The following is a 27,987-nucleotide window of genomic DNA, read 5'->3' as shown; positions in this document are numbered from 1 at the left end:
TGAAAATTTTTATTGCATTAAAAAAAGGACGATCTGAAAACTATTTTCCATCATCATAGTTTCTATAAGGGAAAAACGTACAAAGCAAGGTGTTGTAAGCATCAGGTTCTTCGAAGAAGAAACATGGTTGAATTAGAAAGATAAAGAGATGGTCAATGAATGAAACGATCCTGATGTGCGAGTCAAGGCAATTGATAGTTACTGGAAAGGAAAATGATGATACAAAAGTCCACCAGCGTCCACCATTAGCAGGGAATACAGATTCGGGGTAGTTGGGCAAAGGGAACTGAAAATCCAAATAAATCTTCTAAGAGCATTTTTGGTAGATTCGCGTTCAGTGCGGTTGGGGAGCGGGTTTTATGGGGGTTGTGGTTACGTTCAAGCGATCTGAGACCTTCGGGCCTCAAACATGGTGTTGCGTTTCAACACGGGTGCCGTAGTTCATAGTTCGGTAGAGATTTAGGTAGGTCTTGCATCCACCAGTATGAATAAACAGAACCATACACTCAGTATAAACGGGTGCCATTGTGCTTATCCTAGCAGGGCTCTGACTATGGTGACAAAATCAAACTGTATCTTACGAAGACCATGGATTAAGAATAAGGATCAAGACGGATACCCACGTTGAACCACAGAGACGTAACTGTTTCTTATTATATTCTTGAGGGAAGCTGGCTTTACCTACTCGATGTGATAGAGTTCTACCAAAAAACTTAACAAAGAAATGAATACTTTGCCAGCATGATTACTTTCACTATATCTGTTGAGGTTCGAAATAGGTAAATGAAGGCATATAAGTCAACGCTGCTCATAACAAACAAAATTGAATATTTTTTATCCCTAAAAATAGATGGCCCGGAATAGGCTGAGTGGAGGTGAAGATGATGCTCTTAAGCTCTGGCATCGCGGAAAATCTCGGGAAGGCAAGCTTGGTATGCGCCGTAATACAAAGGAATTTGCTAGTGTGCTAGTCAGGAAAGCAGAAGCTGGCGCAAATAACTACGTTTTCGTTATCATATATTGCATCACGAAAGAACTTGCAAGTCTCTCGATGGTTCTATGACGAACGTTAACGGTAGGTACCTCATCCACCGCCACGGGCAGCTCAAGACGTGGAGAAAATATTTCACGACAGTTCTCAATCGTATAACATCTGTGGAAGTTCCTCTTCTAGTCAACGTACCATACGAAAAGGACTATATCTCCAAACAGTAGTCAAAGCATCTCTGCCATTAATGTGCTCAAGTGGTGCAAGTCCGCTGAACTAGACAGTCTGCCAGCGAAACTGCGCATCATATCCTGGAACGCAGCAAAGAACATCTGTAAAACTTGATCGACAGAGAGCAGGCAGGTTACCGCGGATTTTAGATCTTTGATTCAGCTGCTCCTCATCGATTTTGTATGTATTTGCCGTGCTTTACGCAGAGCAGAGCAACATAGAAAAGCCCAAACTATCACATCGAGGTAAAATTTCTGAGGAATTTGAAGTTCATACTACTCCTTGTTATCGGCGACGTCTTCCATGCCGCCTTTCCCCGAGGACGTGGAGGACTAAACGCTGATGACATCTATTTACTGTTACACTGAGTCATGGATCCTGGCCAAATTGTACTAGATTTGGAACGAGAGGCAAGTAGAGTCGGACTAAATATAAACACCAACAAAACCAAGGCTCTCAGTTCGACGGTGACGACCAATTTGTTTATCTTGTTAGCGTAGTTCTTGCCAATGGTTATACCGAGTTCTACGTCACTTGATGCACTTGCGCATTGCTCAGTTAGCAGTATTGCACGAAATGGTTGTTGGAAGTACCTGATTTGCGCGGAAAGCGGTCCACAAACGTACGTGGACCAGATGTGACCACTCTCAATCAAATTGACCACGCGCTGATTGAACGTCGCCACCTCTCAGCCTCGATGAATGCCAGAACATATAGGGGGCCAATATAGACTCTGATCACTATCTTGTTGACATAGTGCCCCGAGCTCGAATAACAACACCACCCAGAATCCCTTCTGACAACCAGGTGAGAGTGAATACTAAAACCATTCACAACACAGCCCTCCGCGACACCTATAAGGACGAAATAGATGCCGCAATAACCGCACTCAACAGAGATCCTGGAGATGAAGCATCAACGAATGGTCTTCACAACCATCTGAAGAACGTTATCATTGATACGGCCACAAAGATACTTGTCCCCAGCCGCAAAAAAAGTCTGAACGGTTGGTTTGGTAAGCTAGCTTCGGAACGGAAGAATGTCGCATACCGAGCAATGTTGCATTCTCAAAGAACGCGGATACGCGCAGAGACTTATCACGAACTCCGTCGAGCGGAGAGGCGACTTCACAGACGGAAAGAGGAAGCCTGGGAAAACCCACAAGTCTGTGAACTAGAAAAATACAGGGAGCAACCGCACCAGGCACAGAAGGCGGACGTTTTACCACCAAGTTAGCAGGATGAAGCCTTATACACCTCGATGCTCATCCTACTGAGACAAAGAGGGAAATTTGATTTCAGACAGAATGGGCATATTGGATCGATGGGTTGAGTACTTTTATGAACTACTGAGCAACCAGAACATCGGCGAGTTGGAGGTCCCACCAACTGAAGACGACGGACAAATATTGCCACCACCAAGTATAAAAGAAACAGTCCGTGCAATTCATGGGCTTAAAAATCATAAGTCTCCAGAAGCCGATGGAATTACAGCCAAATTGGTTAATTATGGAGGCGATAAGTTACACCAAGTGGTTCATCAACTTGTGCTCAAGGTATGGCACAGCGAATCAATGCCTGACGGATGGCAGCGAGGCTTTATCTGTCTCATACATAAAAAGGTAAATATCACACAATGCAGCAATTATGGAGGAGTCACGTTGTTGAGTACCATCTATAAGATATTCTCCGCTATCTTGCCGGATAGCCACATACGCTCAGAACATCATTGGGCCATAACAAACAGGCTTCATTCGAGGCAAGTCAGCAACAGATCAGATTTTCTCTCTACGGCAGGCGATGGAAAAACTGTTGGAATATGGACACCGGTTGCACCATCTATTCATCGACTTCAAAGTCCCTTATGATAGCGTAGGCAGGGTAAAACTGTATACGGCCGTGAGAGAATTCGGTATCCCGACGAAATTGGTAAGACTGACTAGGCTGACCCTGACCATGGTCAGATAAAAGCAGCAGGACCACTCTCAAGACCATTCGACATCAACAACAGTCTACAACAAGGGGATTTCCTATTATGCGTCCCCTTTAATCAGGCCCTGGAGAAAGTGATGCGTGATGCTGAGGTACATGCAAGAGGTACGATCTTCTTTAAGTCCATCCAAGTACTGGTCTATACTGACGATATCGACATCATGGGAAGAACTACCCGAGACGTATAATACAAACTGCCTTCATTCAGATCGACTAGGCGGTGATTGGCATGAGATCTTGGGCTGCACATCAATCAAAGCAAGAGGAAGTATATGGTGGCAACGTCAGCACCAAAAACCAACAACATCAAACCGCACTGGGCAAACGGGAAGAATAAAGATAGGAGACTACAACTTTGAGACTGTTGATAATTTCTCCTATCTAGGGTCGAAAATCACGATAACGATGAAATCCGCACATATTTAGTTGTCGGCAGCCAACAGAGCCTATTTCAGCTTACAAAAACTGTTCCGCTCAAAACGTCTCATCATAGGGTCAAAGCTGCTACTGCACAAGACTATGATCTTGCCAGTCCTCATGTATTCCTCGGAGACTTGGGTTCTTAGCAAGAAGAATAGCGAACTCTTGGCCGCGTTCGAGAGAAGAATCCTTCAAAGAATTTTTGGCCTCCTACTTGAGGATGGACAATTCCGTAGCCTACATAACGACGAAATCTATGAGCGATACCATGACCGTCAGGTTGTGGATGAAATCCGGTTTAATAGGTTACGGTGGGGTGTCGCTTAATCCGTATGGATGAGGATGATCCAGCCCGGAAAGTCTATAAGGGCAATATCTATGGTAGAAAAAGAAGACGAGGCAAATCCTGGCTGAGATGGAGCGATGACGTAGGTCAGGACGCCAGACAGCTTTTAGGGATATCGAATTGGTGGACCTCGGCGCAAAACCGGGATTTCTGGAGTTCTTTATTAAGGCAGGATACCGGATACCGGTTGTTCCGTCGTTGATGATGGTGATGATGTTGGACGGTTTTGATTTACAACATTTAGCCGTGCCTGTCTCAGCCCGAAACCGAAGCAATTCCTAAATTTTTCATCAAATTTGCCATGGCTACCAGAGGTGTTTAGGGCAGCATTGCATATCATGCGCTCTAACCCAAAGAAAGTGCCAATTTGTAAGTTCTAAGTCGGATACAGGAAGAAACATATTTACTCGTAGTCCTGTTTACTAGCATTCCAACCCTAACAATGACACAGCTTGAGTCTGACCTCACCATGCATCTGACTTATGAAAAAATCTTGAGATGGTTGTACATTACGACGGAGGTCAGAGTCTTAAGTCTACCTGGTTGGTTTTTACGAATCCTGAAACTATAGTAGAGGATCGGGCGACATAAGGTTTCGTGATCAGATGGATCTTATGATGTGCTTCCATACCCATATAAACAATAGTTGTATTTCCAAAGTGGGAATAACAAAAACTGGGAATGGGAATAATTGGAAACCACTTTAGAAATAATAGACTCTTTAAGAAGTATGGAATTAAAAATGCATTATGATTGTTATCATTCATCTCGTTCTTTCATTATCCAGTCCTTGTTCCAGTGAAACCCAAATTTGGAGACATGATAAATAGTAGGGAGTTGTATATGGAAAGCTTATCAGGCTGTTAATTACTTTGTTCATAATATCAAAATAACTCTATTGTCGGCATTAACGTAGTATCAAATATCTAACTTAAAAATGCACATTTCTAATTACCCAAGTGGCTCAATAATCTAAACATTCCTGACAGTATTTACAAAGTGACATGCCGACGATGCCAGTCTGATCCGATCTTATAACAATAATTAATTTATATTGTTGGATTCCTTAATAGATATGAGAATATGACATGGAACACGTTAAATTTAAACTGTACGGAGTGCAGCGCATTGGATGATAGTTGTCGTTTCCAATTACACCTATATACAGGTACCAAGCATAATGTTGATTGGCCAATGAGAAACGAGGATTTTATGAACTGCTCTGATGCTCTCGTTCTCATATTAATCGTTTATCGAATATCGACAGATAATTACGATGTCTGAATTATCCATAAGTCCATTAATTACTCGCAATCATCCTCAGTATTAAGCGAGCGTGGCTGTAATGTTGAATTTTACATCTCCGCAGGTTTGTCCAGAGACAGGTATCCGCACATAGTTTATATGTACATACGAGTACGTAGTACAGTAGTTTGAGCAAGTACATATGCTACAAAAATTACCAGCCCATAAGTGAATTCCTCGCCCGTTTACCTCTATCATCGTTTGACTCCGCCAATGAGTAACTAATTAAATTCACAAAATGTCGCAGTGAAATTCCCATACTTGGAACGCGTTGTCAGTGCGCTAAAAACTACGAAAAATTATTTTTTTAACCAGCGGTCGATATAGTATGCAGGTAACATGGTATTGACTATGAAGCATGAAAATTCCGATTACATCATTTGGTATCCAGAAAATGTTTTTAACGTATGGCGTACCATTGGATAAATTTACTGCGGTGAATTAAGAATCCTTTTGAGTTGGGTGTAGTGTATTTGGAGGACTATTCTATCAAAGCAGATATGGCTCGCATCTGATCTTATAAAATCCGCAATAAATTGTCGACCTAACGTCTCAACTGATATCCTTCAGAAGGTGCAATGGTTCGACGATCTTCGGCAGTAAAAGTGTTAAAAATCAAAGTATCTTTTATACTTCTACTAGCAAATCTTACTGCTGATTGCAGCCAATACCGGTATAAGCCGCTGAGCGCCGCGCGGCACTTTATACTGTGTTATAATTTGATATAACAAGGCAAGAAGCCTCGGTGCCACCTTGTTGTAATCTCAGAACTGCTGCTCTTGATAACTTAAACAGTTGCTGGCCTGTGATCTGATCGCTACTCGTTGGTCTCTGATAAGCATCTAATGGAAGCCTAACATTCTCGAATAAAGATTAAAACAGAATGTAAACAGAAGTTCAGAAGTTGTAAAATGTATGTTACCGTCTTGCTGGCGAAGGCTTCTTACAAAGTACCCGCTTCGTTGCAAATGTTACGGGACACAGTCTTCATCATGCCTCATCGATTGCACACGGGAAATGCATGTCTTACAATGAAGAGGTACATTACATTTCGTTGTTCATTGCGCTACATGAAAATCTGTACTACGTTGTTCATGTAAATCTTATTTCAAAGTTGAATTTTGCGGGGAACCGTCATTCGAGAATGCAAATCTACCGCTGGGAGAGTTTTTCGTAGTCGATATGTGCTTTGGCCTGCTATAAACAATGCACCGTGTTCCCGGTGGAATAATCCATATTCCTTATCATTGAATTCTTGTTTTGTTCAAGGTGAACGTTCAAAGTGCATTTATTTTCTGTGCAAACTGATGTACAGGTTTTTATGACCAACCAATTCGAACTTCGCGGTGTTTTTACGAAGCCCTTACTCGTTTTCTACAGGAATCCAAGAATTTCAAAATACTTTGACTAACGCTTTCGTCACTTTAAAGGCGGTAGAATATCTTTTATCCAGGAAGACTAGGTTTCCAAGTCTAAACTCCATAATAACAAGTTAGATAGTCCCATGTTTTCTACTGACACATAAGGTTGGTCCCACGACCTATTTATTAGGAAAGATACTGTTAGGGGTTTAGAAGAATCTCCAAGTACTTTTTCGGTTAATCTTGCATTACATTTCAATTTTACTCAAGACTGTGGCCCTGAAATCTAAGCGTGGAAAGCATCGCATTCTGGAGAATGTTCTGCTGCTTAGAGAATACTAGAACCACATCCACTGTGTGATTGCCTGACAAGATAGGAATATAAAGTTCTGCCAGTTGAGAAACTTTTCCCCGCTATTTGTCAGGCTGTTTATGGAAGGTAACGAAAAAATCCAAGGAGAAAGTGCTCCTCTGGAAGGCATCAAAGGAGGCATTTTCTCATATGCCTGGCACTGTCCACGTTACAAGTGGAACTCACCTAAGTCCGTTTGAGGTAGGAGGAGGAGTCACTATAGTTTGAATGATCGTGCACCTCTTTTAGGCTGAAATTGAGAGTTGTCACAAAGTAACCCTGCTTGTCATAAAACTTAAAGAAAGGGTAGACATTCGTGAGCTTGAAATCAGCAAATCTGGGAGCTCATTCAAACTCTCTCTCTCTCTCTTGCAACAGTGCATTATTGAACTCTGGTAAGCTTGTAGGAAGTAAGCATGAACTTGATGTCGGAATAATGGTTATCGCATTTACAAGTCCTGTCCTGGGAAGGTATTGACTGTTAGAACTCGGTTTAGAACAACGAACATCTCAATAGAACTACTTTGTATACCAAAAGATACTTCTGGTATAGATTATAAGGAAGCTTCGCATGAGTAACTTAATGTGGAATAAGAGAAGCTTCCTAAGAGTAATATTGCCACCGAAAATGACTGAATGCCAAGGTGGATTATGATAGCAGCTTGCTCCTACATGGAAAACACGCTGCTCGGGACCATAGCAACACTGGTGCAGATTCTACTGCTTTGTCATTGGTGAGCACAGAGCCAGCCTTAAGGTCAACTGAGTCCCAACTGACCGATAATGTACATCTAATCAGATTTACCTCATCGGGGTCATTAGATAATTTGGGAGTTGTCTTCTGGATGTGAAAAACAAGGCAGTCAGTCTCATAGGAATGGAGTGCCTCTATCCCCTAAGTTCAACATGGACCGCTTTCGTGATCCAGCCGTCGCGGAGAATTACCTTTCTGCCGGGACAATAGATATCTTGAAGAGTTTGTTGGAGAATAGGAACGAATATTGGACGGCCCGCGAATGAACTCTTCTCCTTAGCGCGAGTCGAATCGTCACCCATGTTTCAAAGGGGCGATATACAATCGTGAGGAATACGAAAACTTGAAAACGGTTCGACAAGTGCATGAAACTAAAGCCTTCTATTACTGCTGCAGGTGGGGGCAAACGCGATGCGATTCTTCAATAGAAGTCGTTATTGCACTGGTCAAGGAGATGACTTTAATATCATATTTGCTTTCTCTTAATTGCTTTTTTAATCATTGACTTCCTCAGAAGATACACAAGGATGTGAAAGAAGAAAGGAAGAGATCGAGAGTGTGGCCAAGGAGTTTTTCGAGGTGTTGAATTGCAGGGCAGAACAATTATTCCTAAAAACCAGAATTGAATAGAAGGCTGGGAGGAGTCGTTGGAAGGAATAGGAAAGCTACGATTTAATTGAGCATAGGGAGGAACCTGAGAGTAAGGAATTTAAACAAAACTGTCAAAAAATTCCTAATACAAGTGGGAGGGGTAAGCGCAAGGGAAGAATTGCAATTTCGCACCACAATTTTCTAAACTGACAGTCGGTGGTAACGAGGACGAACCTCTTTGGCAAATAGGCAGTCAAGAGATCAAACCACTTGTAAGCGCTTCGGTACAAATGGGAACTGCAATTACGGTCATGAATCTAGATATCAAGATCAGTTTCGAAAAGTGCTAGCCAAAGTCTTCATGTCATACCCATAGCCCAACAATTACTTCCCTAGTTTAAAAAAAAAAAATTCCATCTTAAACACCAATCATTTCAGTTTAAAACATCCTTTCATTGCATCTATTAGCAAATATGGAAAGTGGCAGGTCATCAGAGGCGCGGAATCCAGTTCATCCTCGTATTAACTTCCCTAGTAGAAGTACGGATATTTTCAATCCCTTTGTAGAAAAATCAACCGAGATTTCCAGTAGGGGCAGGAATCCTTTCAGAATATCAACAAAGGACTGTCGCGATAGATCAGGGACGTTTGATTACCAGAGACGATCGCGAAATCAACATCGTTTCAGGAGGGAGCAATCCAAGAATTACACGAAATATCGAGGATTTACCGAAAGAAGGGATTCTCAATCGGCACCTCGGTACCGAAATAAGCCACGCTTCGAAAGAGATGAATCCGGGAGGGTCGTGAAGAATGCGCAATTTGTCGAAAGAGATGATTCTGAGTCACCACCACGAAAGCTTCGATCTGTTATTGTTGTTCCGTTAGCAACGCGTCGCCTGATGGATTTGAATCGATTAGAATGTGATGATGCTGAAGAAGGTTCTCATAGCTCGGGATCTGGATGTAAATCAAGTAATTCGAGCGACAGTAATGACGACAGTTTCAGGAATTCTGAGTGGCGCCAGGCACGAAAGAGGCATGATGATCGTAAACAGCCAGCAAAACGTCGACGCTTTAATTCCTATGAATCTGGCTATCAAACAGGGACGAGTCGGCCTGATAGCACAACCAGTAGCAAATTTTAATTGTGTGTTTAATTAACATTCTTTTGTTTTTGATTTGCATGATCATTGAAATAAATATTACGCATTAAAGACCAATTTTTTTGTTTTTCGCTAAGGATCTGATATTACAATAATAATAATCGTTGGCACAACAATCCATATTGGATCACTCTTGAAGTGTGCTAGAGTATACTGTAGGAGGCAATGTGATCAGCATTGCGCTCGCCCGAGATTATTACCCTGATTTGACTCACATCTGAGTCGACTGATATCACGATACAAGTGTCAGTCACTGCCCCCAGTGAGATTCGAACCGCGACCTTCCGTATGACAGCTCTAATCAAGCAGCTATCCGGATCTGGTATTTCCTTTATTTAATGTACAATCCACAAGTATTCGGTGATATTCGGGGGAATTTTTGACATTGCCCTGACGGCAGAGCCTTTGATTCAGCACTGACACGGCTTCCATCTATGACCAAAGGTTAGGTTATAGGTTAGGTCATAGATGGACCAAAGGTTAGTATAGGTTCCAGGGCGAAACGTGGATTGGTACCCACGATGGAGCATAAAACCTGGGAAACGCCTGCTGAACTAACACCAACAGCTCTACTACCAAAACCCTATCTCCACTTCCACGTGGTGATCGCTGGGAGCTCTTTCTTAACGAAAAGCTGCAAACGGAGAAGGATGAAAGCGAGTCTCCCGCGCCAAAAAACGGGACAAATTGTATCAGCTGGTCCTCCAGGTTGGGGGTTGGACAACCCTACACGGAAAACAACTTGTTACGAAGCCACGAAAGGAACCTCGAACAGGATGGATCTTGCAACGACGAACCCCGCAACGACAACGGATTAACGATTTGCGCATTTTCTCATGGAACGTGCGCTCCCTATACAGAGATGAAGCTGATGAGCAGGTAGCCGATACCCTGTCCCAATATAGGGCTGATATAACAGCGTTACAAGAGATGCGATGGACAGAGACTGGTTTCCTGGAGAAGAGCCGCTACACCATATATTATAGCGGTCATCCAGTAAACCATGTGCTCGGAGTAGGTTTCTTAGTCAGCCAAAAAATTAAACCTGCTGTTCTCGGCTTTGAAAACATAAGCGAACGGCTATGCACTCTGCGCTTGCGAGGCAAGTTTAGAAATATAAGCCTCATAAAGGTCCACGCCCCTACAGATGGGACTGCAGAATCGGAGAAGGATACCTTCTACCAGGCAGTTGAGCGGAACCTCGAAGCCTGTCCTAAGTATGATATCAAAATCATACTTGGAGATTTCAACAGTCAAGTAGGGACGGAGCCCATATTCAGGCGATATGTTAGCTCCCATAGCTTACATAGCGATGCCAATGATAACGAACAGCGGATTATTCAGTTATCAGTATCGGACGAAATGGTTGCTGGAAGTACCTGGTTTGCGCGGAAAGCGGTCCAAAAACATATGTGGGCCCCTCCAAACATGACCACTTTCAACCAAATTGACCATGTGCTGATTGAAGGCCGCCAATTCTCAACCTTGATGAATGTTAGAGCATACACAACAACATAAACTCGAATCACGTTGACATGGACAACTCGAAATACAACAACACCTTCAATCGCCCCTGACAATCAGTGAATACTGAAGCCATTCACAACACAGCCCTCAGTAACACCTATAAGGAGGAAACAGATGCCGGAATAACAACAGCTAACAGATGTCCTGTAGATGAAGCAGCAACAAATGATCTTCACAACCACCGTTATTATTGATACGGCCACAAACATACTTGGCCCCGGCCGCAAGAAAAGTCGGAACGGTTTGACGATGAATGTAAGTTAGCTACGGAACGGAAGAATGCCGCATACCGAGTAATGTTGCATTCTCAAAGAACGCGGGCACGCGCAGGACTTATCACGAACTCCGTCGAGCGGAGAAGCGACTTCACAGACGGAAAAAGGAAGCCTGGGAGAATCAAAAGATCTGTGAATTCGAAAAGTATAGGGAGCAATTGGCCAGGCGCTGAAGATTTACCAACAAGTCAGCAGGATGAAGCCTTACACACCTCGATATTCATCCTGCCGAGACAAAGAGGGAAATTTGATTTCCGACACAATGGGCGTATTGGAGCGATGGGTTGAATACTTTTATGAACTGCTCAACAACCAAAATATCGGTGAGTTGGAGGTCTCGCGAATTCAAGATGACGGACAGATGTTGCCACCACCAAGCATGGGAGAAATATTCCGGTGGACTGCACGTCCACCGGCTTAAAAACCATAAGTTGCCAGGAGTCGATGGAATTACAGTCGACTTGATTAAATACGAAGGCGACCAACTACACCAAGTTTTTCATCAACTGATGCTCAATGTGGGGGACAGCGAATCAATGCCTGCCGGCTGGCAAAGAAGCATTATTTGTCCCATACATAAAAAGGGGGATATCATGGAGTGCAGCAATTATAGAGTCGCTGAGTACCACCTATGAGATATTCTCCGCTATCTTGTTAGGATAGCCCCATACGCTCAGAACTTCATTGTCCAATATCAAAGAAGCTTTACTCCAGGCAAATCGGCAACAGATCAGATTTCCTCTCTGCGGCAAGCGATGGAAAAACCTTTGGAATATGGACACGAAATCTTGGGCTGCACATCAATGAAGGCAAGACAAAGTATATGACGGCAACGTCAGCATCGAAAACTAACCAACCAACAACATCAAACCGCACTGGTCAAACGAGAAGAATAAAGATAGGAGACTACAACTTTGAGACCGTTGATAACTTCTCCTATCTAGGGTCGAAAATTATAACCGATCAGGAAATCCGCGTACAGGTGTTGTCTCACCATAGGGTCCAAGCTCTTACTGTACAAGACAATGATCTTGCCAGTCCTCATGCATTCCTCGGAGACTTGGGTTCTTAGCAAGAAGTATTTCGAACTCTTGGCCGCTTTCGAGAAAAGAATCCTCCGAAGAAGTTTTGGTCCCCTACATGAAGATGGATGATTCCGTAGCCTAGAATTATTTCGAACTCTTGGCCGCGTTCAAGAGAAGAATCCTTCGAAGAATTTTTGGCCCCCTACATGAGGATGGACGATTCCGTAGCCTACATAACGAAATCTATGAGCGATACCATGATCGTCCGGTTGTGGATAAAATCCGGCTCAATATGGTGCGGTGGGCGGATCACTTAATGGATGAGGATGATCCCACCCAGAAAGTCTATAAGGGCATTATCTATGATAGAAAAAGAAATCGAGGCAGACCCTGCCTAAGATGGAGCGATCGCGTAGGTCAGGACGCCAGACAGCTTTTAGGGATATCGAATTAGTGGACCTCGGTGCCAAACCGGGATGTCTGAAGTTTCTTATTAAGGCAGGCCTAGACCGGATACCGGTTGTTGCGCCGTTGATGATGATGAAATATCCATGATGAAATCTAGGAAGCGGAGCTGTTTAGTTTTCTCTATCCCCTCGTGAACGTTGGATTCTTATACACTTTATTTAGTCGCTCTAGGGTGTTTTCTAGTTCGTATCTATTGACAATAGGGAAGCCATCGATCACATATCGTATCCATTCCTCGGGTAGATGGTTGAACTCCTTCAGTTGTTCTCCAAAGTGGTCCATAAACACTTTAGAAATGAATGGAGAAAAGGTTTTTCGCATTTTTAAAAAACATGTATGTGGAGAGGCAGAGACATATAATGGGACTTACTGTAAAGTATCTTAAGAGAAATACAACGTCCCTGCTAGGAAGTGTGTTTTGAACCTTGCGTTTGAGCTCTCAATAAAATATAACCGGTTTTTGGCTTCTTCCCATTGAATGAGATTGAGCAATTTGGGTTTGATTCTTTGGCGATGCCCTATGGCTGCATAGTAAGATTCGTCACGACATGAGGTCAAATTTTTCATGTATTAATCTTTTTCGTAGTTTTCTTCCCAGCCATACCAAGAACTTAATCAGATAAATTTTAGGTTCCCACTAATCAAATAGGTGACAAACAAAAAATTACTGTCAGGATTCGCTGAAGTTACAAAAATGCGGTCAGTAGAAAAAATAAAATCATTTGTTATCCAATTTCTGCAAAAGAAAATTCTGTGCGATTTTTTGAGTTAGTGATTTGTGTGTTGAATTTTAACTGATTTTCGGCTTTTGAAATCCATGGTATTTAGGCAATAACTTAACGGCTTGAATTGCTTGGTATTCCCAATTAATAACATTTTGAATAGCTTGTCTATAATTCTTCTACATCAAACTATGCGTTGCTGGTAAGTCGCTCCAAAGCTTATTTTAATTTGTCTACTAAGTATTCATATCTACTTCAAATTAATCCATTTTTTCCCACAGTAGCATCTTCAGAATCGATCATAAATTCTAGATATTTTCAGTTTTAGTAGAATATGCAAATAAACAGCAAATCTCTAAGCCATCAAAGTATATAATTTAATGCATATCATAAAGATGTTCATTGGCGGACACGTTTGTGGCGGTCATCAATTCTAATAGATGGAAGATTTTTAGATAGAAATTTTGGTGGTTATTGATGTTTTCCAATAAAAACAAATACTTTACTATTCATTTGCTGTTGCTAATAAAATGAGATAAAGCCTTCATTAAAAATCTTATCAAGAATATTATTCAACAATGAATTAGCAGCGAGTCTGCAAGCCATTACCGAAATGATTTTGCTTTCACATTGTTGAAAGGTTCCAATTTATTTTAGTTGATGGTTGGATTATGCAAACTCTATCGTACATATCACACCAATAATTTCAACAAACTTCAGACCTTCTTTTAAAGGTCTCACCGGACTAAAATCCCAAGAATTTCAAATCTCAACCATTAATTTTACGTAATTTCCGATTGCGTATGATTTAATTTTTTGCAAGCTTTAGCTTGCAAATAGATTAAGATGCATCCCAATGTGAGCAATTTAAAGGTTGTTAAAAGATTTTTATAATCTAACAGTTCGATTGGCATTAGTTATCGCTTGTAATTTATGAACGACTTGGCTACAAACTTTTTCAACGAAACTTGGAATTTGGGAGAAATTCAACCCAATCAATTAATTTCGACATTTTCGTCTAGATACTTGTCTTGCTCTAGATATTATGGATGCAGCGAAAAATCACTGTTAATCGCGGAATTCGTATAGCGAAAAAAACTAAGCGCCATATGGAAAAAAGATTTCCTTTCAGAAATATTGTGGGAAAAAAACTTGTCAGGCCAAAACATACATACGAGTGCTTATAAGCCTTTGTCGCATGCGTTTTAACTTGATCGCACACTTGTTGCTAATCCACTTTCGGTGTTTACTGCAAGTATCTTTTTTTTTGTAGATATTAAACGTTGAGCTCCTCTTGTTACTGTCTTGTGGCTTGGCTTCTTGTAGGTGCGCGCATGCCTATCTTCTGTTTTAACATGGTAGCGCTATGCTCATATAGGAAATAATCATTTGTGGTGCCGTTTTAGATTAAATATCCCACGGTGAAAGACGATTAACGTTTCTCATACTGATCACTAAGCAATCCCTACTGCAGTAGCTCATTATTGTGCTGCATTTACCGATTTCTTCTAAATGCCACAATGATGGCGCACATAGAATTCCTTTAAATGGTCATTGCAAAGAAAATTTATATCTGATATGAATGAATGGATGGCCGCTAGCACGAGTTTGTTGAACGTTTATTTGATTGCAGACAGAATTAAGATATGAATATGACTATTCATATTTTGAAGGACTTTTATCGACTTCTCGTAGGTGACACATTGAAATGGCTCTACTGACAAGGGCTGGCGGGCACAAATTTAAGGCAAGACCCTAAAGGGTAAAACTTTCAAGGGAATTATACATATGTACACAAAATTTAAAAAAATCCGTTACGGCTCTTTTTGGGCTTTGATTTGCTGTAACTGTCCTCCTTACACCTAATAGCATTTCATCCTCGGGACTAACTGCGTCTCCCATGTTTTCCTCGATTTATCGACTGATTCCCTCTGTTAATTTCTTTCTCGAATACTCATTTTTTTCACAGAATATGATCGTTTATGGTATTAAATGAAATGGCTGGGATGGAAAGGGAGAGGAGTAAGGGCTCAAAATTTATACCTTACAAAGTGTAGCAGGTCTCATTCTCAGAGCCAATCGAACGGAAAACTGGGAAAAAAGTTAAATATTGCATCTAGGCTTCAGAATACATCCCATTCTGATATCTGTTTAAATAAAGCTAATAATAGTATATTGCCACATTTTAGAAATTTATCCGAAAACCCCCCTTAAGTTCATCCTAGAAGTACAAAATCTGGTACGTTTATAAGTAACAACATAACGCATAATTCTAGAAAGTTTAACAAAAACCCAACTATTATTAACACCGCGACGCGACGCTACATTCAATAAGAGACAGCGCGACGCTGCAAAAGATTCTCTGCCAGGCAACTCAACTGCGTCGCGTCGTCCGGCTGAATGTCACGTCGAGCAGGGCCTCCCAAATATGTATTGCTACCTATAATATGATAATAACATAAAGATATTTTGACATTTCGTGCAGCTTATGACCGCGTCGTGTCGGGAAGCGTAGATGGGGTCGTACCTTTATCTTTACAGGACCTTATTTTTGCATGAAGACCGTCTTCAAGAATTCTCATTACTTTACTCGATTGTCTGACGTTTTTCATAACAAAGTTATTGTCAATGCTCCGAATCATTGTTTGGATGTAGGCGCAAATTCTGTTTTGTGTTCAGCGATCTTTAATTTCCGTCTAGCAGCCATTAAGGGAGGATTTTTATCCAGGTTCTAATCAAATTAGGTGTGCCAAAGTATTAAGCGCTTACATTACCGGATTGCTAATTGAGAGGCTTCTGGTCTACGATTCACATGCACATTATAAAGTATACTGGACAACATTGGGTGTCCTATACAGAATGAACCCATGAAAACTCTGTTCTTCGGTGTAAGAAAGGACCCCGGTGAATAGTGACGAAATTCTAAGGGCGTAATTTGTGGTCTCTATTTTATGTTAAATCCTATAATACATTTTATAAAGGGAATAGAATTTCAATAATTGACACTTACCTTTTTGTAGATTACTGTGGTGATCATTCATTTTAGCCTAAAAAAACAGGAATAAGCTAATGAGAGCAACTTTGAAATAAGTAAATAAATAGAAAGAAAAAAAACATCAGAATAATGCTACAATCGGAAGCATTCCAAATTATAGTACATAAAAGCATTTGAAATGGAATAGGAATATTTATGAATAAAACATTCAAGAATGGTCAATATTCAAATAAAGTCTATATTTCAGTATCTACCTCATATCCTTGTTTCATTGACATATGATTTCGAGGTGTTGGCCAACCACTGTAGTCAATATCTTTTGAATGTTGACCGCATTGCTGTAAAATTAGTGAGAAATTGTTTGTTAGTTGATGAAAATTGATGACTGCGTTAGTGAATTTAGTAATTATTCCGATTTAAATATAATCTCCTTCAGAATTGATTGAATAATATCGATATTGTTTGCAATTTTCCGCAGCTTCCGGTAAAATCAGCTTTTTAAGGGTTTATGGAGAACAAAATAATATTGCAATATTTTTACTGTTTTTCTGTTACACCAGTTTTCATGAAAATAATATAGGCTATAACATAGAACACGATATTATTGAGTTTGGTGGAATTCTCACCATAACTAACAAATTTATGTTAGGTCAAAGTTGTCCTTTCACTGCAAATTTACTGCAATTTAAGTTTCACATAATAAACACATAAAAATTACAAATTAGGTACAAGCAGTGCACTGCAGGATAGACTAACGCGGAATAAAGCCCCCTGGGGCCAACCTATCTCTCTCTGAGAGTGAGCTGTCTCTCTTTTAGGGTGATGTGCAGCTTTCTAGGAGCCAAACGTCTCGTCTACCAGGACCATTAGTGAGTGATGACAGCCACATCCTGTACGAGGTGACCCTCCTATTAATAAAACGCTACGAATCTAGACTAGGGAGTCGAAAAAATATATTCGAACGGAGCCTTACTGATACCTGGTCGCCTCAGTGAGTAAGTTTGACTTTACTGTGCTACGGGGGGCTATGGCACGGCGGACTTCCTAACCCCCGTACTCGTGGGAATCAAATGAGTACACCTATTAAAACAAAGAAAACTACAACTAAACAAGCGGGACCCCGTACCGCACACAAGCTGGCCAGCCAGGTGGAGGCACATCTCCGAAATACTAAGAACCAGGTGATTACACCCAAAAAGGGATATCAAGCAGTGGATTCAAGGTCCACATTGATACACTGCGAGGACAACAACCAACAAACAACTCCGCTCGAAAAGCAGGGGCAAACAAAAGCACGTCTGAGATCAATATACGAGATGTCAGAAAGGAGACATGTCTCAGTAGCGCGGCTGTTAAATCGTACCTGCGTTATCTGAAGAAAAGCCTGAAACCAGAAGAGACCCTTAAGATGCTTCCAAAAAACACAAACCTGAACCCAAGAGGGAAGAAAACCTGGGTAGGTCAGGGGTGAAGGTAGGAATCAGGAAGAGTGCCATTAGCTATGATAGTGCGATCAAGAACATCTGACTTGCCATACTGCCAAAAACATTTTTCAAGCTAATACTCACTCATCAGGAGCAGGATCTTGTCATTAGGCAGATGTGCAAGGTACTTAGACAGACCATTGCCGCGGGACATCAACAATTTTATGTTGGTGTTAAGGTATCTAGAGAAAAAATAGCGATGGTGGATTTGACGCTGATAATATATCGGGTAACACCAAATTTGGTGACGCTGTCAGCAGTAGTAACGCCATCGACATAGAGAGATTGATAGATGTCCGTAAATAAAAATAGGAAAAGTGCGATGATCATGGAATACGAAAGTATCAGTGGAAATTTGTTAATGGTGCGAATGTCCAATCCTTCCCACGATAAAGTGTCGGCTTAAAATCTATAAACCTGGAAATAAAATGAAAGAGATTCTCTATGCATGAACGAAACCTATTTAACTTGCAGGGGGGATTCTACAACACAAACAAGAGTTGCAATGGATAACGTGCTTCCTCTCCAACTTAGCAAAATATTTACGAGCAAAATGGAAGAGAAGATGGAAAAGGAGGGAATAATCACAGCATTCTGGGTAAGATATGATGAAGATGATATCCTTGCAATAGTAAAGAGCCAAGACGCAAGCTTTACTTTGGCAGGTCTCAACAATATCTACAAAAAAAGTGTATCCGCAAGGGAGACGGAAACAGAACATGGCCTTCCCTTCTTGGACGTCAAAATAGTGAAGAAGGATGTGAAGGTAGAATTTGACATCTACAGAAAAACCAAAAGAATACTTTGGGTAAACATTGGTAGCATTAAAGAGAGGAGGACCTTCGGGTGAAATAAAATCATCAGTTCTCAAGCACACGGATACAATATGGAGAACTAGGAGATGCTACTAACGGTTCGAGGAATACGGACACTGGACATCAGGGTGAAGGAAAAAGTATGAATAGCGACCTGGGGAACGCTTTGTCATGGCTCCTCAGTCTAATTAAAAAATAATTGATTGTTTATGAATTCAATTAAGAATACCAGATACTTAGATCACCAGCTAGATAAACGGAATTAAGGCAGGAGAAGGAAGCGAGCAACTGGCTCTCGAAATATCTATTTTTGTCCAATATAACGAGTTTATCCCTAATTAAGAAAACAGAAAAATACACAAAACAAAGTTACACAAAAAGTAAATTCCTAGTTACATTTTGCTCTCAGACGGAGGACCAAGTAAGTTATTTGACTTACGCTTAAAACTAAGGGCGTATAAAGAGCCGATGGCTCCAAGGTGTAGGGCGTGGTAGGACCGGCAAAACCTCGAGATCGGGCAGTAAAAGTAGCTATCGACCTCCGCGAAGGGAAATTTAAAACTGTCCGTACTGCGTATACGAGAAGAAGCGATGCTGAAAATAGTATCGGTAGAGCAGTACATCAAGCAATTAGAGTTAGAAAAAGGTACATATACCAAGGAAGATGCGACGGTACTGCAGATTGACCAGGGAGTTGAAAAGTGTTAACGATCGTTGAATTAAGATAAAGTCGGAAGCTGAACGTAGGATAACATTCTGGAAGCTCGATTGATGATGTCAATGAAGTAGGAATTGAAACGGGATCATAAGGAATCTTTCCAAAGATGAGGAAAGTAGCATTCTTCAAAATTTCTCTTGAAAATAATAGAAAGAGGAAGGGACATTTTTTGTTATCAAGGAAGGAATCCCAACGGGACCAAGTACACATTGGTGTCAAAATTATCAATGCGGAAGTCAATTAAGGAGTGGTGGGAGAGAGCAATTTACGTCCAGAAGAGGTGCGGAGGGTGCAGTGATTGACGGAATAATCACGAGTCACCAAACCGAAGCAAGAAGGAAAAGGATGAGTGGGGTTACGGGAATGGCGAGGGTGGGACCAAAATGGTTTCAAGTTACTGCCGTTTTTTAATCAACGGCTTCACAGTGGAGCACATAGCCTTGAAAATGGGCAAGGTCGCCGTCATTCTTAGCAGTTCGAAATTTCCTCCTCAATGCATGTTTCAAGAGGTGTTACTAATGATCTCCGCTGTGAACCATGTTGGGTAAGAACGAAGACAACAGATCCTATAGGATATTATAAATGGCTCCAAGAGCTTAATCACACATTGAGTTAGATATATAATGATCCCAGTTGATAGACGCTAAAGTTGAGTTGAGATCGTTAAAGCTGGCTTTGCGGAAATTGAACTTAACAGAATTATGCGCAGTTTTGGAGTTTAAACGAAGGAGTTCTGCTTTCAATTCAAATGGTCCTTAAAAAAAGAAAGGAAGGAAAGGGCATTCGACAGTAAGGAGTTCCGACAAACTGTCAAACAATTCTTCACAGGCGATGTAAATTAAGGTACAATGAACAGGAGGGAGCTAGACGGGGAGACAAGTAGAACAACACAATCATAAGGAGAACCAGAGGAGGACGCAGAAATTACCTTTTATTGCAATTAGAACCTCACCACCAGACTTACGTGGCGCAAACCGGTGCCTGTCACAGCGGAAAATGGAATACCTTTCACAGACCTCTGTGTTCAGTATATTATTGTCAAGTCAAATTTTAGAAATACAAATTACATGATGCTGCTGAACCAGCGCAGAAAAATTGAAGGCCCCCCAGCTTGGTTCTGCAAGTACATTTTGATAAAATAGACGGATAGTGAACACAGGGCTAGTTACATTGATCGTTGAGGCAAGCAAACTGGTCTGAAATCTACTCGCGAGTTGGTCCGCTTGTACGGCTTAATGAATACACCTTCAGGTCAGAAAGAAGGATTGCCGATTGAGAAACTATCTCCCGACCGGGGTTCCTGTCTTTTGTCAGTTTGACACAAGACAATTTTGAAAGTGGGTCAGCTTTGCTTGGTGCTCCAGTACCTAATCCGTGAAATTAATGAAAGTTAGCCTAGAAAGAAACAGCTGTTCTGGTGGGGAAGCCCCCTTTAACCGGAGGCCGCTGGCACGAGTGGATGAAGCGGTTTAAAGCAGCTGCGAGAAGTGGAGTTTCTTCGGGAACGATGTCAAAGGGTTGGGTAGTTTTGTTCCAGTTCGCAAACTGTAGAGAAAACTGCGGATATTGCCCCATTGGAGGCAGCGAAAAAGCATTGGAGATTTTTCCGGAATTGCTTATTTATACACTCAGTACAACCCACAAGTTCAACACTAAAATCATGAAGCGTCGATCAAACTTTCGAAGTGCTCTTTCATGCATTCATGATAATTTTAGTTATTATTGGTACGAAGCTAGAGAACACAGGAATACCCACCTAGTTGCCGTATCGAAGACGGATGTCTTTTTCGGAACTTTGGGGATAATCCCATTTTTTCGGTGAGGCCCAGATTCCTAACTCCGCTTATAGACGAGATTACTTCACTTTCTTTAAAGGACTGAGATTGTATCTTAGGTGAACGTAAGGTCAGGTCTATTAAACTTGTCGAAGGGAATATCTCGTTCGGTATATTTTATGCAGACCATCTTGGCCCGATATCATCGAAAATGGATCGTATCGTCAACATGTGTTTACGTAGCAATATCGGGCAGATGTAGCTGTAGGCACCTCTGTTCCTACCGATTTTTTGGTAGACGAGTCACTGTCATTGTCACATGTAATCGGTGAATACTATATTTATAGTAAGCAGTTACCATTAAGGAAGCGCACTGGGAAATGGCAAACGTGTTGGTGTGGTTCATAAAACCGAGGTTGTATACATCAAATCTCACCAGTACAGCACCTTCGAACATGACGCATATCTAGCATACCTCCATCGTCTTAGGTATAACGACCCACCATATGGACGGAAAAGCAAAACTTGCTATAACTTTTATAACCACCATTGTACATGAACGATAATACCGAGATTAACCAAGCTGATTGGCCAACGTTTGTATTAGCATCCATGGTGATGCAGGAGATATTTGCTTCGTGGCGATGAATGGTTCTCCCAACTACCGGCACAGCAGTATTGATGTCGATTTTGTTTTTTGATTTTTTTATATCAAATCGGAACGAATGCAGTCGATATAGGGCTCTAGGCTACATCCGAGAAGACTCCACGGTCAAAGAAAACTGGTGTTATAAATTTTGTGTGTCCTCCAACAAAATGCATGTCGGATTCGTCACATTCCATTATTTCATTCACAGCTTCACGCTATGTAATAATATCGAAAAAAACTCCCACTTTCCATGATGATGCCCACATGAAAAATGCCTTTACAATCTCCGCGCTAATAATAATTCATTGATAGAATATTGCTGGCTCTTTGATGAAAGTTTCAGTGCGTGATCTTAATCCTTTCTCAACTTCTCCCACATATATTTCCCTGTTTAGCTAGAAAAAGCTTCGCTGATTGAAAAATCAATAGAAGCAGACAAGAGAAAACTGCAAAACCCGATTCAATGGTGAAACTGCCATTGGGATGAGAGTACAACAACGCTCCCATAAAAAATGAAACTTTTCCCTGTCACTTCCTTTTTTTCCGGGTCTTCCTTTTCGACTTGCAACACATCGAGGAAAAAATTCCCAATTTGATTTTTTCTTATGTTTTCCACCCGCTCGGTAAATTTTTCTCGGTTTTTTTTTGTGAGCCAAGCTGTGTGCATGCATGTGTACATCCTCGTTGGCCCTCTTCCACTTACTCATTCAATTCATCCGACCCTGGACAAGGTTGAATGTTGTGTGCATTGCGCGGCGCCCCTTCTCTATACATGCCTTAATTCTGGTCCTGCCAACGATATACCTTTAGTACCGCTAACCCGTACATGATGCCACCTCATCCATAAGGCCACCCATCCACTGGTAATGATATCACCACTAACACCTCTTTGAATAATGCGTAGAGTTGTCGAATGGACATATTTAATATTGAGGCAAGATTTGAGGGTGTCACAATTTTAGGATGACCACTAGATTAGATAACTGAATCTCCAAAGTTGTTCCAACGATTATGTGCGGGTAATCGAATAGATAGATGCATCTTCAAATATTGTTGAAAACGAGGGAAAGTTCAGAACTTGCTGTTTGCCGAATTCAACAAACGATTCTGAGGTAGTCATTATTGACCAGCGTTTGTTCTTCACCGAAAACTCTGTCAATTCTTTCGGTGAGTAACCAGAAAAAAGGACATTGTCTTCTCTAGTAATTGAGATACCTCAAATCAAGGCGGAAAACACCTTGCACGGCAACATTGATCCTGGAGTAAATAGCATGTCAGTTGGTTGAACAAAACTTGAATGCTTTTTCGGCACCAAGGATGAGAATCACCGTGGACACTTTCCCAACAGTACGGATGGCGGCTGAGCGAAAGACTCCTTTTTTGTCATTTTTTCACAAAGCTTTTTTCTGTACTTTGTTTAGCTTTTTTTCGTTCGCTTGTCCAAACTACCTAAAACCTCTTCCCACTGACTCGTATTCAACTTGTCCGTCAGTCGCATTCTATCAGCTGAACTTCAGGACCGGGAAAAGCGAAGGACGCATCTTGTGGGAGTAGACCACATGGATGGGAATCTCCTTGTCGTCTATTTTTTTCGTGCTTCTTTTCTGTTTTCCTTTATTTCGTTTCACTTTTGCACTTTTATTGCTGTGTTGCTCCTTTGTTCGTTCAAGCGTTTCAACTGACGCCGACGTTTGCAATTCCTGTACAAAGTCATGGATATAGATGTTCGCATGTAGGGAAGTTTATAGATGGCGCCTTTCTGATAGAGTCGCAACAAAACTCGTGAAGAGTTGATAAGAATAAGGATGAAATCCGTGAAGAAGCATTGAGGGAGAGAGCATTTGAGAGAAATTGGTAAAGTATGATAGTTGGCTTGATTTCCGGTGAAAGGAAATGTATTGAACGCCGTTGTAGCCCCAGATTTCTCTGGTATTTAGGAGTTCAAAGTGTGACATATCTTGAAAAAACATTGATATTTTTATGTAATTTAGAAATATTTCCATCACAGCGAATAAATGAGAATACGAGGAGACCAGATAACCGACTAGACGGTACATTTAAAAGCCACCAGATAGCCAGGCGAGCAATAAGTGAACAGGTAGGTAGTCAAAGAGACACACAGACAAAGTGAGAGAATTGTGGTGTTTCAGAGCATTCTGTTTGCTGACATTGTAATTGCCTCCTTTGGATGTCCTTTGAAGCACTTCAAATTTTAAAGTGCTTTGAAAATTTCGTTTACCCGGCCAACCCGTACGACTTTCGGCGGAGATACCGGGATATTTTTATGCCTATGAGGTGAGATGTGAGCTAACAGCAGTGGGTGGAAGTACGTGTAGTATGCGTTGGAAGGACATAGTAAACATTAAGAGATATTATCAATTCTAATTTTTTCTACTTTGAACAAGAAAAGATTATTTCCGTGCCAAATTGTGCTCGCAAGTAGGAGTGAAAAGCTAATCAATTTGATTGAGCGACAGTCGAGAGAGTGGCAGAAATTCGATGCAACTACAAAAAAACTCAAGCATTAGGAAACCCACTAAATTAAAGTAAACGTTATAGTTGTCCTGTAAACTTTGCTCATTGCCAATCTGCACATTGACTCGATTTTCCAATCCAGATAAGAAAAAAACAGGAAAACAACACAGGAAAGAAACACTTTCCAGCTGCTTGAACAATTTAGTCTGAACGTTAGAAGATTATTTAGCGTGGTAAACTTCTACCGTTGTTTCCTACCCAAGGCTGCTTACTACTAGCACTTGCTTAACGCCTTCTTATCTGATCCTAAGATCAAAGAATCACGGAAGGTTGTGGGGTATCCAAAGATGTCCAAGCGTTTGATATCACCAAGCAACAGCTAATAGATGCTACACTTTTGGCACTCCCTCAACAGAATGCATTCCCGTGTTCGTCGGTGCCTCAGATATTGCAGTAGGGATTGTTCTTCACTAGATGGTGAACCAAAGCCTTTGGGTTTGAATATTACTCAACCGAATCACGAATTATTAGCCGAGTATCTCAGCATCTATCATTTGGATTTTCACCTGAAAGGCAGGTCGACCACGAACTATAAGCCTCAGCCCCGAAAAAACAATCCTTGCTAACTAATGGCTGACGCTGTGTTCCAGATTTCCCGGATTAATATCCTAGCCGCAGTCAATTTTTGGTAATCACCGTTGTCTAGAAGGATGACCATGCAGTCGGACTACAAATACAAGTTCAAGGAGTTCCCCATCTTCTGCAAACCTTCCTAGACCCTTAGAAGGTCCTTGAACGTGGAGAACGCGCGTTCAGTCTGGCCATTGGTGGCAAGCCAATTGGAAAGCAAGGTTGGAAAGCGGAACTCACCTTAGTCGAGCAGGATCCGGCAAAGGAGAGAGTTTTTCAAAGGAAAAAGTTGATGTGCTTTCTTTATCGGTTTCGATGCTTTACTAGAGCTTGAATAAGTCAATCGTTTTTTTTTCTATATTTCTACAAAAATATGGTTTCAAAGTAAAGTGTTCTACATACATACTTGGGTTGAAAAATAGAGTTTGCCATTAAGTGCTCCTTTTGGAGGGTAAATTCACGGGGAAAGAATACTCAAACGTCACAAAAAGCTAAATGAAGCACTAGCCTAGGAACATTAATAGCACAGACATGACAAACCCTAATCGCACCCATAGCCACTTCTGCCCTCTAATCAACACATCTACCGGTAACTGGCCCGTACGTGGACTTAGGTTATCGTTTGAAAATTTCTTAAGACAGAGTATGTCGATGACACGGCATAGACAGATGTTAACGAAGGCTTGGCACTTTTGAGTAATAATGGTGGTCACCTTGCATACGCTGATACCATATAGCAATGCAGGGAGAACATAGACGCGGAACAATCTCAATTTGATATTGGTGTTGAGCTGCGTTTCCAAAACAGAAAAGGCGGATCTACCATTATTAATGCGAGACATGAAAAACGATTCCACCGTTGGTAGAAACCATGCTACCAAGATAGACAAATTCATCGACAGCCGGTTGCTCTGCCGTTCATGCAGATAGGAAAAGTGCGGTTACCCATCAGACTGATGCCTTTGATTTTCTTGGTGGTTATTTTGAGTCCAAATCTGCTCTCTTCTTTTTCCAAAACCGGCGCCATTTGGCCAAGATCCATGTTTCTCTCAGTTGTCATCATCGTAGTCGAAGTGTTTCAGGAAATATGTCTATGAAGTCTGCATGGACATCCACTCAACATTATTGATCAAGGAATATTACTGGCGATAGACGGGCATCCACGCCAGACTGCATTAAATTTTATCTGAATGTAACACGTGGCATTTTGGGCAATTAAATGTCGCCCTAATAATAACTATTAGCGTCTTCGAAATGCCCATCCTGCGTAGGGTCTCTCAGACAGACTCCGTGTTCGAAAGCTTTTCCGAATTAATGAAGAGCAGGTGAGGCGAAGATCTGAACTCCCTGACAATCATTTTTTTCTTCTACTCACTGGGAAATATCTCAGATTCCCAAGATTTGCTGGAGAGTGAAAGAAACAGCTCTGTAGAGACAACTGAAGGTGCAGTGAATAGTTCCGCAGGAATGGCGTCACGCCTAGCGATCTTGTCTTCGAGAAACAGTCCGTATTCGTTTCTTAGAGTAACCAGCCCTTTCATCCATAATAGGTGGAACTTACACAAATGCTATACGGTTGAGAACCGTGCTGGAATGTTCTGTTGCTCGTCGTCGTGGATGAGAATTCTAACGTTAACGTCCCTCATAGGAAAACCAGTATAATGAAATTCATTTGTTATGATCCAAGGTGCGCTTAACGTTCTCAGGTATGTCGCAGTACTGGGCTCAAGTGCATCGGTCCATTTGCAACGGCAATAAAAACGTGTTTCTCAATCCGCCTCCTCATTCTGGCAGTCGGCCAGACCTCAAAGTGCCTTTTTGGACCGTGGCTAACTACCTCATTTGCATCGGAAAGAAGAGCACTTTTGATGGCGGCATAATGTATATCAGTCTGCTCAAGGATCGTCTGCGATGTTTGACGGGTCGCTCACGATACGGAGAGTGACATCCCGGAAGTGCCCGAGTAAGTAGTTCTGACTACTTAGCTAGCAATATACCCGCGTCCTGGGTAGTAGAAAGGCTCTCAGTGAAGATAGAACCGCGAAGGAGCAGCACACGCTGCAATATTCTGAGAGTTATCGGAGCCGTCGATAGCTCTCTACTGAAGTCAATGAGGTGATGAGAGCCTAGGTCTGCCAAGGTGATAGTTGTGACGTGTATCAGGAGTAAGTCCCTTCGGGCCCCTGGTTGAGTTTTGTGTATTAAACCGGAGTTAGTATACTGCATTACTCTGAGCGAGCGCTGATCCATCTGTGAGTTCCGGGTTCAACTAAGCGTAAGCCAGGTCTCAGGGAACTGGGGAATGGGGTGTGATGGGACCCGTTCCTAACTATTGGATGGAGGAACACTTAACTGCGTCCGGGCACAGCACGAAAATGCCTCGCTCACTGCAGCGACATGCAGCGAGATTTGAAATACCCGATGTGACACCGGGACACTCAAATAAAGAGCAAAACTTTGTAAAGTAACCCGGCTGACGACGCGGGGACGACGACTCTGGATCTGACCCGGACTCGAGTGGTTTCGGACACGTGTGGAAATGCAATCGACTGTCCTAGCTAGAGTCGAAAAGGAAAAGCTCATCAGGAAATGCGCGGCAGTGGTGGAGCTTATGTGGTCGGCAACGTTCTTTCAAGAGAACGTCATTTAAGGCAACAAAAAACCGGCTGATGGAACTGGAGGAACTACTGGACCGCATTTCCTTTTATAGCCGAGCATGGACAGTAGCAGAAGACGCACAAAAAGCGCAAACAGCCGCTCTTTTCGCTGACAGCATGTAAGCGCCAAATGGCTGGTAGCCAGCCCACTACAAAGCGAACTGGGGAAAAAGTGGGAAGAGAAATACGCGCCTAAAGGAGACTTCCAAGTAATTTTCAGGACCCCAGAAAAGAAAAGAAAGCGAAAAAAGGCAAAAGAGGCCTCAA

At 41.7% G+C, this 27,987-nt stretch overlaps 1 protein-coding gene across 4 annotated transcripts in view; it reads right to left on the bottom strand.

Moving 5' to 3' along the window:
* LOC119659865 (zinc finger protein rotund-like) overlaps nt 1-27,987 on the bottom strand; it is a 206,835-nt gene that overhangs the window by 76,990 nt on the left and 101,858 nt on the right. For 3 of the 4 annotated variants that reach the window (XR_005250379.1, XM_038068179.1, XM_038068177.1), the window contains exons 3-4: nt 16,772-16,855; nt 16,533-16,569 (exon numbers count right to left, since the gene is read on the bottom strand). Coding sequence is in view for 3 of the 4 variants with exons in the window: in XM_038068179.1 (XP_037924107.1) it covers nt 16,533-16,569; nt 16,772-16,855 (121 nt within the window). In the remaining variant the exon portion in view is untranslated. The remainder of the gene's footprint in view (nt 1-16,532; nt 16,570-16,771; nt 16,856-27,987) is intronic. The other variant, XM_038068178.1, reaches the window with a different exon arrangement.

Source organism: Hermetia illucens, chromosome 6, assembly GCF_905115235.1.
Source record: "Hermetia illucens chromosome 6, iHerIll2.2.curated.20191125, whole genome shotgun sequence".
NCBI classification, from domain to species: domain Eukaryota; kingdom Metazoa; phylum Arthropoda; class Insecta; order Diptera; family Stratiomyidae; genus Hermetia; species Hermetia illucens.
The sequence above is the reverse complement of the archived record's forward strand: the minus strand, read 5'-3'. Positions and strand labels throughout refer to the sequence as shown.